The sequence below is a fragment of the Passer montanus genome, unplaced genomic scaffold (genome assembly GCF_014805655.1).
Source record: "Passer montanus isolate IOZ18808 unplaced genomic scaffold, ASM1480565v1 scaffold121, whole genome shotgun sequence".
In the NCBI taxonomy this organism is placed as follows: Eukaryota; Metazoa; Chordata; class Aves; order Passeriformes; family Passeridae; genus Passer; species Passer montanus.
In genome coordinates, this window is record NW_024358834.1 from 1294375 (window position 1) to 1306792 (window position 12418).

A 12418-nucleotide genomic window follows, 5' to 3' on the forward strand; every position below is an offset into this window, starting at 1 on the left:
TTGGATCTTCATTGATTTCCCTTTATTAAAACAATGTTGCTGCTACATTTTGTCCTCAGTCATGGGGGAGTGACAGAAAAACATGAGCATTGGGGAAATTTGGTAGCTGTATTTGACAAGTGAGGATCAACTGGAATTATTACAGTGAATAATTGCAGGTATGAGAACTGTGAAGAAAAGGTGAGGGAAACACAATTTTATCCTCAAATATACTTCAATTAATCTTTTTAATATCCTAATAGTTTGCATATTATGCGCATATTTAGACTGTAAACTATAACTCTAATTTAAACTTCTTGTTTTGTGTGCTTTTGTTATTTGTCTTTTCAAGGATCACTCTTTTCCAGAATTCTACCTTCTTTTCTTTCAACTTTCTGTCTTTCTTTTGTTGTAGATTTATCTGCAAGTATTCTTCATTTAGATTGTAAGATGGCCATTCAACCAGACCCTCTCCATTAGGATTTCTGTAAGCAAGAGGAAAGGAGAGTGAGTGCCCTTTTCAGTCACAGGGGAATTCAATCACACGAGTTAAGACTGAATCAATAAACCAGCCAATTTCCCCATGGAGTCAGTGCAAAGCACTAACATCTGTCATGAATTTCATGATTCTTACCCATTTCGAGCAAAGTTAGCCCAGTACTTCATTAGTGTTCTGCTGAGGTTCTTCTCTTCCTCTGTAACTTCACCTGAAAGGCAAAATACAGAATAGTTCCTCTGTGTGGCAGCAATCAGGACATTGCTCCTACAGCAGCAGCATTTCCCTGGGTGAAGATGCTGGCAATTGGCAATGTGGCAACAGAAACCCACCACTGGCCAACATTACTGCTACAGCAAGCATCAGGGGATCTCAGCACTCCTCATTAATGACTTCAGCATCATTACCCTTCTGTAGGAATCAGGGAACTTGGGAACAAGGAAATAAGGTGATGTGCCTTAACCTTCCAGGAAATCAGAGCAGAACCAAAAAACCCCCGTGTGTCCTGCATTCCAGCACTACTACAATGGGTCACATGGCTGTGTTTCCTGGATCCCATTCTAGTTTTGTGGGACTGAAATTCTCCTTATTATTATTTGCATGACTAGGCAAAGATTTCTTCATTCTCACACAAGATGGTGCACTCCATTTCTCAGCACTTCAAGAGCATTTCTTTAAATATAGTTACACATAAGCTCACTGTATCACTAGGTGAGAATTATTTCAGATGTGGTGTGTTTTTAATTATAAATGCATCTCAATACACTAAGAAAAATGTTTTGTATCTTAAAGCCCTAATAAATTCAGGCAAAGAGGAAAAGAACTGTTCAGTGTTTCCTAGTGCCAAAGGTACGTAAATAAAAAATAAAAAATAAAAGGAGAAGGCTCTGGTAACAGATTAACAAAGGGCTTTACAACATAGCTGGATTGCTCCAAAGTTCAATGAAGTAAAAGGAAATACTTTCGCTTATGTAGGCTTTGACCAGACTATGAACTATTATGCAAATCACAAAAATAAAAGCAGAAAAAATAGTGAATTCACTTTAAAAAAGCAGAATTTTTGTGTCTTTGTCAAAATAAGAACTATTCCTAATCCGTTCCACAGGAAAGAAAATACTTCATGCTGAGCATTACTGTCTTAGGCATATGTAATTAAAGCATATTGCTGAATTAATAACATTCCTTAGGAAGTGGCATCATGTTTCTTAACAGTTCAGTGACTGGCAGCTTCATTGGGAATATAACAATGTGGGATTCTGTCAGAAGGAACTTCCAGAATCCCATGGAAATTTTGAGAGTACACCCTTTATCCTCCCTCAGTTCCATTTGAATAAATGCTCAGGTATTAATTGAATTGTGAGGCAAAACAGACCCAACCATTGGTTCCTCACACAGAAAATGAAACACTGGAATTCCGAGCCTTGCTCTGAACATGGCTGGAATCACTTCCTGCAAAAGAAACCAAGTCCCCCATTCTCTGGAGCCTGACAGCCCATGGGATTTCCTGAAAGGAGGAGGCACTGCCTAAACTCCCCAGGAAAAGAAGAGATCTGGGATTTCCTGCTTCCCAAGCACTCGGCAAGTTTAATTGACCTTCCCTTCAATTTCATTTTCAGCCAAAGCCATTTGGCATATTCATGCACAGTGCTGGCATGAATGACAGTGAATTTTCTAGCAAATATCCTATTTGCTGAATTGCTGACAAGATGTGGAACTGACTGTGCTTCAGACCAAGCAATCTATAAAGGAGAGAAGATGCAGAAGATGGTTAAATGCATAAAACCAATTCTGCCAGGAGAAAGGGTTATGGCTTGGTCTCACTGCCAATATATGCACCTTAATCTGGTGAAAATTAATAGAACACTGAATAGAAAAATGCCAGGGCTACAGGACTCATTCGTGAGTGAATGGTGTCTGTTCCTTACTGCGGAGCTGGATGTCCCCAGCCAGAAATGGTCCCCCAAAGACAAAACCAACTTCATCCCCGTGGTCAGCCTTCACATAGTCAGGTTTGCTGTCCCAGTATGCACTGGCCCGGTGCTGGAACTCGAAGAAGTAGGTAGGAGCTCCAGACTCTGCAAGACAAAACATATAGGGAGTTACAGAAGAGATACATAAACTTCAGCTGTCACCAGCTGTTCAAAATATTGCTTCAAAAAGAGCTTTATACAGGGCACATTTCTAGGGTAATTGTTACATTCAAATGTGTAGTTTCACTTTCAATGCAAAATTAAGAGCTCGGCATTTACACACAAAAAAAAAAAGGAAGATCCACCCTAAGATAACATACAGAAAACAAAATATCAAATTATTTCCACTTTTGAGTATCTTGGCATGGCTTGTCTACACCTACACACCAGAAAATTTACAGACCACAGAGCTGCTGACTTCCATGGGCCAAAGGACAAAGGTTGCTTTGATATGTTTTAATTTTTAAGCCTGTATACTTCAGTCAGCAAATATTGACCTGTGTTATCATGCTCTGCACTCAATATATTACAATCATGAGCCCACCCACACAGAGATAAGGGACTGTACACAACCCTGCAGACCTCTATCATTTCTCATGTTCCCAGTGGGGATGTCAAGAAGGACTGCCTATGTATGACAGGATTTGTGTCTGCATCATTTGATCCAGCCTGCAGCAGGAGGTTTGAGTGTCCCACTGCAGGTGACCAGCTTACCCCTGTGATAATTCAGTGCTTTAATGGCTGGCATGACAATTGCCATGTCCCCCAGCAGGTCCAGGAATCCGTCCCGTAGCTCTGCAGGGTCCTCTGTGTCTCCCAGATACTCATCTAAGATCATGGGCAGAAAATCTGAGGGTACATCCTAAAAGACAAGAAACAGACAAACAATCACTGTCTGAATTTGCCATCTTTTAAACTTCAGAGATTCTGCAAAGGCACAAATGTCCAGGACAGCACCCATGTTGATGAGAAAAAAAAAACTATTCATGCTTTTTGTGGGCAAAAAAACCCAAACAAACCAACCACCTCAGGTGAAATTTGCACCTGAGATTTATATGGGTTAGAACTCTACAGGAATAAGTGTAGATCCAGCAATTTCTCCTGACAGTATCTTCAGCTTCTGTTTTCATCAGGAGAAGAGAGATGGGAATCACAGAAGTAAATTCTCAGTCCTTGAAAGATCTATGGACCATTAGACAAGAGGACAAGGCCAATGGGATCTCCAAACACAGTGTAAATTTTCAGGGTTAGAATTTGCTGCTTGAAAGATACACCTCAAAACTAGGAGTGCAAAGTAACTACTTTAAAAGCTACATTTAATGTAAACACACTAAAAAATACACCATGAAACTTCCTAAACAGGAGATTAGCCATGAGATACCTTAACATTAGGGAAGCTAGTACAGTAATCCCAAAAATATGTAAGATAAAAGTATTGTTTGAGGTCTAGAATGAAAAAGGCATTTTCCCAAATCCCAGGCCTGGCTCAATCCTATTTCTGTGTAACTCCATACACCCTGGTCCTGTCAACTTTGCTGGGATTCTCCCCAAAGCCTACCATGACCTCAGCCCTCAATAACACCATGACTCAAGCGGTGAGACACAGATCTGTTACACTGATGAAAAAGAAAATTCACTTCTCACATTAGATTAGAGCAGCAGTACTTACAATCATTGGTAGAAAAACCTCTACAGTTGAGGCAATTGATTTCCTATCTCCTATTTCCCTCAAACTTGTCATTTTTGATGTCTGTACATAGAAAAAAAACAACAAACCAATATTATTAAAATAATGTCTCAATTATTTTAAACATTGAAACTACATTATTCCATTAATTCTTATTACTGGTGTTTATTTTTAAAGCATCATATCATATGCAAAAGTGCAGCACAATGCAGCAGCTGTCTTGAAAAGCTTGTATTTACTGCAGTCAATGTTGTCTTGGTGAAGGTTTCTACATAAACTACTCCTAATACAGAGTTTATCCTTAAATCAACATTAAGCAACTTGTAAGACTAGAAAATATGAGGGCAGAGTTGAAGCAAAAAGCTGCTTCTGTCTCACAGGCTTATTTTCATTCTCTTGGGGGAGATCTTAAAAGTCACTGGCAGTCTGTCTCTAGTCCAATTGTTTGAGCCCTTTGAAATACGGATAATGCAGTGTTCTTCCTCTTTTACAGCATTACATAAAACAATTATATTGTCTGCAAAATAAATACAAACAGATTTCACTTTGCATTGTTCTTGTGGGACTTACAACCAGTGACAGTTGCTTCATAGATTCAGAACAAATGCTTGGTAGTACACCAAAGAACCTAATATTTAGGAAATAAAAGAAAGGAGCAAGAAAGGAGAGGACACAAATCCATCTCCTGCAGCTTTTGTGCACTGAGAGCATTTGCTCATGTTTTGGAGTCACCCATTGAGTAACCATGAGAAAGGAGAATGGGCTGGACACCTGCACTGTCCCCTCACTCTGCCCCAGATGAGATTTTCAGGTGAAAGCTCTTTCTGCAGGGTGATAATGACACTGAGGGGAAGCTGGTCGAGGTGATCAGTGGCACATTTGTAACCACAAGAGGTACCAACCCTGACTACTGAGCCTTGTGGGGAAAGGATTGGCTTTACTTGTCTTTCAGGAATAAGACCTTGATTGTTACATTCTTCTTCCTCTCTCTGCTTGGATGAGGGATTAAAATTGTAGCATAAGAAAACTGTACAAAACTGATGCTCCAGCTGACGTGTCCATGCAGTTTAACTTGCGGGATGAAGCCTCTCTTATCCTTGTGATCCAGTGGTTCTGGGTCACTGCAGAGCCATGATGCAAGTAATGTTTACCTTGTATGTATTTCCATCACTACAAAGACTTGTCCTATCACTTAACACAAACATTAAAAACACATTAAAAATAAAGAATAGACATGAAATCACCGATCTAATATTCCAGCCAAATTCATGGTTGGTGACTCCTATCATGAACGGGACTGCATTGAATTCTTTTGCAGCCAATATCTCCTCAGGTGGCTTATGAAGAAACACTCCATCCAAAACTAAGGGTAGAAATGAGATTTCCTGAAGGAAGAGGAAAAAAAAAAGATCAAATTAGTTGTTAATAGTATTTCCAATTTTTTCCTTCAAATCATGTAAATGTCCTCATTAAATGTGCTAAGTGCAAAAAAGGGCTTTAAGAAATTCAAGTGTCTACAGCCACTGTAACATAAATTTAGTTTGGCACAGGAGTATAAAATGCAGGCCTGGCTGGTCAAGGCATAGAGGAATGTAGTGGGTTCCTGACTCTGTGCTGTTCTGACATTAAAGGACAGGGATGCTCAGACCTTGCTCACCACTTCACAGGTGCTGTGACACTGCCAAACTTCCAGAAAGAACTGACGTGTGAAATTACTTCAACATTTAGGAAGTATTTTGACAAAAGATAAGCAAAATCAGCTTTGGAACAGACCATCAATGAACTCTGATCAGAGGCTGAGCTAAAGCTTTGCACGTGAGCCATTAAAAAGCTCTGTTGCCATGAAGTCTCACCTACCTTGCTGTTAAGGACTATGTGCTCTGCTTCCTGCTTCCTCAAGCAGTTCAGCAGAGAGAGGGAGCTGCTTGTCTCACACTTGAAAATGCTGGCAATTTTCTGAAAATTATCAACAAAGATAAGCACTGTTATAAAATCATTATACATGCTGCTGTTAAGAGCTTGTTAGTGGAAGATTTAAGTGTGCTTGATAGATCTTTGAGTATTTTATTTTACTAGAAATGCTACAGTTTGATAATAAAGTGAAATCATTCTGGTGTACTTCTTTCTTGCTGTATTTCCATTCACTGTTTTTTCAGACTTTGCTGTAGAGATAATACAAGCTTGTAGCATAGACCAAATAAGGAAAGAAAATTCAGAAACATTTACATTATTGTTGTCTGCCATTACAGGAAAAGATATTAAAAGGCACTTATAGAAAGTGATTTTATTTTAAGTTCGGGGGTTTTTTGTTGTTTTATATGTAATTAATTTACTTCTGATAAAGGCCCTCCCTAAAAGACTGTAGGTCAATAAAAAACTGACTTCTTCTGGATTCTTGTCAAACTTTCCATAATAAATGCCACAGTTACTGTATCAAGTACAGTGGGTATAGAAATGGACATTTGCCTAGCTTGGCATGTGTGTGACTGAAATGCCTTTGTCAGCCCACAGCTGTTACAATCATACAGCTGTCCAATCTATTTCTAACACCAAACAGACCGAAATTCAACAGGCGTGCTGCAACAATAAACTGGATCAATTTTGTTACACAGTATACAACGACATTTCCCCCTTTTCTCTTTTAAACAAATTATCACATAGAAGTGTCCTTTAGATATCCATATATATCCTTTATATAGCCTATATAGATATTTAGTATCTTTCTATCCATAGAAAAAAGCTTATTTTAGGCTACAAAGACTTTGCAAAAAAATGAGCTTACCTCAAGATCTGTGGAAAGATGTAAGCCTTTACTGGGGGGAATTATAATTCCACTCTCTGATATTGCTTTATGAAAGAGACCCTTAGATAAAGGAGATAACACCTGCCAAGAAGGGAAGAACAAAAAGTATTTATTCTACATTAACATCCTTACCTTACAACTTTATGCTAGTTATAGTCTATTAAGTCCTGGATTCAGTTGGTAGTTATACATCTTTATTTGCTAAATCTCCAGATTTAGTGAATCTCCCAATGTGCTGTTAAACTTACTGTCAAAAACCAGATTAAGCGTGATTTGTAACATTAATTGAGCTTTTGAAGATTTTTATTTTTAAGTACTATATACCTACATGTGCAAAAACAGAGCAAGATCCCGCAGATATCCCAAAGAGGGTGACAGAAGCCGGGTCTCCACCAAAGTGCTCAATATTTCCTTGCACCCACCGAAGGGCAGCGACTTGGTCCAGGTACGCCCAGTTCCCACGGGCGTGCTCGTCACCGGTGCTGGAAGGAAAGCAGCAGAGCCACTCCTCAGTGACAGCGACAGCAGCACAGCAGAGGCCATCCCAGCTCTCTGTGCTTGCTGCAAAGTGACCCACAGCCCCTCAGGGCACACCTCAGCCCCTGACTCCCTCCGTTCCCTGCTCAGGTAGATCCCTGGCCTTTACTCTGCCTGAGTTTTTGCTTTACACAGCAGAGGATGGAAGCAAAGGCCAGAACAAACATCCTCTCCAGCACCAAACAAGCCCAGCTATGATCTGATAGCAGGCTGCAATCACCATGCAGATGGAATGTACAGACATTTCTGGGTGTTCTGAAGTCCTGAGGTCAGTGAATTACGTACATTTAAACCACTCTAACAGTGGGAAGCTGATATAGAAGTTCAGCACATTTGGCAAACAGAACTACCCATGCTTTAAACATGACAGCAAGTACTTTTTATCAAGTGAAATAGGTGTTCTTACTTGAAGTATCCAAGGAGTCCCAGTCTGTACTGAATTAATACCACCACAACATTCTCGTAGGCTGACAGTGCAGAGCCATCATACCGAGCAGCACCACCAAATATAAAATTGCCTCCATGGATCCACACCATTACCTTGGAAACAAAAGGGTGAGACACACCTTTATGCACTGGTTTGCAGATTTCACTTGAAAAAAGAAAACAACATCAGAGAATTAGGAATACCAAATCACCGAAGCATGATGGCTGCTGAATTTCAGATTGGTGGTCTTGGAATTTACATGCTAGTATTATTTCTGCTTGTGCAGCATCACATTTTCAAAAGCAGTTAAGTCTCTTAGGAGAAATCATTACTTGCAAGCTTTATAAAATACTTGTTCAGTGGTTTACATACAGGTAACTTGTCCTTCTTGCTTGAGCCAGCAGGGCTGTAAACACTGAGATACAAACAGTCCTCAGAAGTTTGGAATGCAATGTGCTTTTCTTTAAAGTTTTTTTCAGCTGTTTTCAACAGGGACAAATCTTGAGGACAGCTTCACAAAAACAAACAAAAACAAACAATAAAGCACAATTATTAGTACTAAACCTGTAACAGCATCAAGTTAACAATGGTAGAGAAGACTTCTTTTACCCCAGCTGAATCCCCACAGGGTGCTTGACTTTTATCTTATCTATAATCAGCGAGAGGTGCAGCCTGTAAAAGCACCTGTGCTAGAAACACTGGCAGTGTATCCACCACCAACTATCAGCTCCTAGCAGAAGCAGGCCTGTGCACCCCAACAAACACAACTCTGCCCAGCACGGGCAGGTTCTGACCACAAATGAACAGCTCTCACAGTGGTGGGTAAGAGGTTGCATCTCTCACTCCAGTCCAGGGTTCAGGTGGTTCAGGTGGAGAAAACCTCAAGGATCCAAGAGGGGCTTTTGCAAAAGGAATTCCAAGGAAAACATTTACAAGCTTGTCTGTCCCCTTCACATTTGTCTGTGTTCCTTTGAGCCGTCCGAGTGCAATAGTCACTTCTGGCTGAGCACTGCTCTGTCCTAAATAACACAAAAGATAAAAAAAAATTAAATTGAATTGCAATTAAATGAAATTAATTTAAATTGCATATATGCATTATAATTCATAATTATCACACAGACTTTTCCGTTAAGTACTTTTAACTGACTGTTTAATTTAGAACATTTCAGATTATTCCTTTCAATTTTGTTCAGTCTTCATTTTGCTTTGGTGGGGTGACACACCCTCCTGCCAGTGTCACCTGGAGCCAGGTAGGGCAGGATTTTGTCACCGTGCAAGAGCAAATTTCAGAGCAAACAGCAAAACCATTAACATTTTTAAATTTATCATTCAACAAGATCCTAAAAATATTTTGTTTAGAGAATTCAGAAATGTTGCTGCTTTCTACCTTTGTTTTAAAAAAGACAGAAAGCTTTACATTCATTCAATCATCTCAAAACCAGTTTCATCTCACAAAACCAGTAATTTTTGCATCCTGAAGGCATTTTTGCAGATTGGTAATCACAGCAGAAGAGATTTACTGCCCTTGTAAAAGTCACTGGAACTTGGTGCAGTGGCTTCCCCAGCAGCAAGAACAGCAGCAGCTCGCGGGGCTCACCTTCTGCCCCGCACACGAGGAACGCCACCAGACAAAACACGGCGCAAAGCGACGCGATGGGGCTCGCAGGAGACATTTTCAGCCCCGGTCGGGCTCCCGGGACTCTCTCCGCTTTTATGCGGAACAGAAGAGGACAAAGGTCCCGGCGAGGGCAGCCGGGACACGGAGCGCGGGACAGGGAGCGCGAGCTGCAGCCAGCGCTGCGGAGCGCCAGGGGCAGACGGGAGCCTGACACAGCCCCTGGTTATCGACACAGCCCCTGGTTATCGATATAGCCCCTGGTTATCGATACAGCCCCTGGTTATCGATATAGCCCCTGGTTATCGATACAGCTCCTGATTATCGATACAGCCCCGAGAGCCGACACAGCCCCTGATTATCGATACAGCCCCTGGTTATCGATATAGCCCCTGGTTATCGATACAGCCCCTGGTTATCGATACAGCCCCGAGAGCCGAAACTGCCCCTGATTATTGATACGGCCCCGATCACTGATACAGCCCCTGATCATCGATACAGCCCATGATTACCGATACAGCCCCGATCACCGACACGGCCCCGGCAAGGAGTGAGTGCCTGGCCCGGGCCGGCAGTGCCCAGCGCCACCGGCAGAGAAAACACGGCAAGTCTGAACAGACTGCAGCGCTTAAATACCGTAAAGTTCTTTAACACCCGCTTAAAACAACAAAAATATCAGCAAAACACCACGACAAGCAAAACAAAGCAACAAAAACCCCTAACCCGCCTCCCCCCGCCAACAACGGGGACTAGATTACAAATAACTAGAAAGTAACAATAAGCAAAGAAGAAAACCAAATCAAAATACTTAATTCTTGCCTTAATCCTCTTTTAGAGGGATGTATGAAGCCAAAGCACGTCATCGCTACACTCTACCACTCCGGTTTAAATTTGTCTGGGGTTCTTTTGTTTGACTTTTCAAAGCAGGGAAGAGGCGAGGTAAACAATTGCATCGGAGCATCCCTGGCAGCGCCGGGCCCAGCGCGGGCGGACACTGCGCCGCCGACTCCACTCGCTGCCAGCCGGGCGCTGCGGCCGATGCGGGCAAGCCGGGGAAGCCCGACAGGGCCCGGGCTGCAAACGAGGAGCCGGGCCCGCCCCGGGCCTTTAGAATAGTTACCATTTCAATAACGATCTAAACAATATAGTTTATACTCTAGTATGTATATTTAATATGAGGTTTATATACTAATAGTTAATGGTGTTTAACCGCATTCAGTGTATGTTTAAGCGCAGCACTGCCGGGTGTCGGTGAGCGCGCCCTGCCCGGCTCGGGGGTTCGGGTGTGAGCGGCTGTGTCCCCGCAGGTGAACGATGCCGAGAGCACGGTGTCGGTGGAGTTCACCCCCACCATCCCGCACTGCAGCATGGCCACCCTCATCGGCCTCTCCATCAAGGTCAAGCTGCTCCGCTCTCTGCCCGAGAGGTTCAAGGTGGGGATCAGAGCAAAAGTGGGGGGTTGTGTTTGGAAAAATTAAAAAAAAAAAGAGCTAATGAGCTTGCAGTGGAAAATACCTAGAGCTTTTTTCATTTTTTTGGTGTGAGGGACAGTGCAGGAGGCAGAGGGCGGTGGGTGAAATACCAGCGCACGGTTCTGGGGGTGGTTGTGGTTCTGGGGCTGTTGTCATGGGCCAGGGGGTTCTGAGGGGAGTCCCTGCACTGCTCTGTGGCACGGCAGGAGAGCAGCTCTCACCCTTGTCTGGAGCAGGCTTAAGCACCTGCAAACGCAGAACACTCTGCAATTTTAGACTTCTGTTTTATTCTGTTATATGGAGTAACTGACAGTGGCAAGAATGTCCTTTCTCCCTTCTCTTTGTTACTACCTTATTTTTGTTAGTTTGAACTTAATCTGCCAGTGTTTGTTGAACTCATCCCCTGTTTCTTTTGTTTCAGCTGGATGTTCATATAACGCCAGGAACACATGCCTCTGAGCACGCAGGTAAGGCCTTTAGTCCTCTCTTGTGTGGTCTTCATATTTGTTTTGATCTTGGAAAATTAGCGAGGAGGGAGATTCCCACAGCTGCAGAGCAGCTGGGACTTTGTGTGTGTCAGACTGTGGGGGGAGTTCCACAGCAGGAGCACGCAGTGTCACTTAGATTGCACTTAGATATATCTATATATATATATCTATATATATGTATATAACAGAGTAATAACTCTTCAGGCATCTCGGGCAGCCTGTGCTCTCGGCAAGGGGCAGTGTATATAACAGAGTAATAACTCTTCAGGCATCTCGGGCAGCCTGTGCTCTCGGCAGTCACTGGTGATTTCCCCGAGCACTGGGCAGAGGGAGGAGCCGGGGATTTCTCGTGTCAGCCCTGTGCAGCAGCTGCTGCAGGGCTGCTGTGCCGGGCTCTGCGCAGGGACAGCAGCCCCGGTGCCCTGGGCACCCCACCCTGCAGCGGGGCTGGTGAGCTCAGCCTGAGCACAGTGCTGCTGCCCTGATGGCTTCCTGTGGGTTTGTGCTGCAGTCAACAAACAGCTCGCTGATAAGGAACGTGTGGCAGCTGCTTTGGAAAACTCTCACCTGCTGGAAGTGGTGAATCAGTGTTTGTCTGCTCGGTCGTGATTGCCTGGTGAGGAAATCATTGGTGTTCTGATCTACTGAACTAATTTTGTATATAAGTGGTGGTGTTACAACTTGCATAAAACTGTGAGCAAAATAAAATCACTTAAATTCTCTTGAGGAAATGTTTCTTTGCTTTTTAAAAAAATACTGTGTGGGGAGTCAGCTTACAGACAGATACAAAAACATAATAAAAATTGGCTTTTTGATTATATGAGTCATTGCATAGGTACAATTTTCCATTAAAAATATTTTTTCAACCTGTTTTTAACTGGTTTCTCACTTCTAAAAATAAGCTGTAAGCTTCATTTTAGAAGTGCCTTTTGCACACTGGACTT

The 12418-nt window shown here is 42.4% G+C and overlaps 2 protein-coding genes across 2 annotated transcripts; one reads left to right on the top strand and one right to left on the bottom strand.

Moving 5' to 3' along the window:
- LOC120497109 (fatty acyl-CoA hydrolase precursor, medium chain-like) lies at positions 1–9649 on the bottom strand. Its single transcript, XM_039698187.1, has 13 exons — positions 9497–9649; positions 8714–8918; positions 8272–8410; positions 7879–8012; positions 7264–7417; positions 6915–7016; positions 5990–6088; positions 5377–5517; positions 4115–4195; positions 3160–3307; positions 2401–2550; positions 614–686; positions 1–464 (listed from the first exon to the last, which is right to left on the bottom strand). Exons 1-13 carry the CDS (start codon positions 9570–9572, stop codon positions 275–277), a joined length of 1692 nt encoding a protein of 563 aa, XP_039554121.1. The 5' UTR covers positions 9573–9649; the 3' UTR covers positions 1–274.
- Positions 9650–10018: 369 nt separating this feature from the next.
- CIAO2B (cytosolic iron-sulfur assembly component 2B) lies at positions 10019–12201 on the top strand. Its single transcript, XM_039698197.1, has 4 exons — positions 10019–10151; positions 10805–10947; positions 11408–11453; positions 11986–12201. The coding sequence occupies exons 1-4, from the start codon at positions 10019–10021 to the stop codon at positions 12081–12083; spliced, it is 420 nt and encodes a 139-aa protein (XP_039554131.1). The 3' UTR covers positions 12084–12201.
- The last annotated feature ends 217 nt before the right edge of the window (positions 12202–12418 follow it).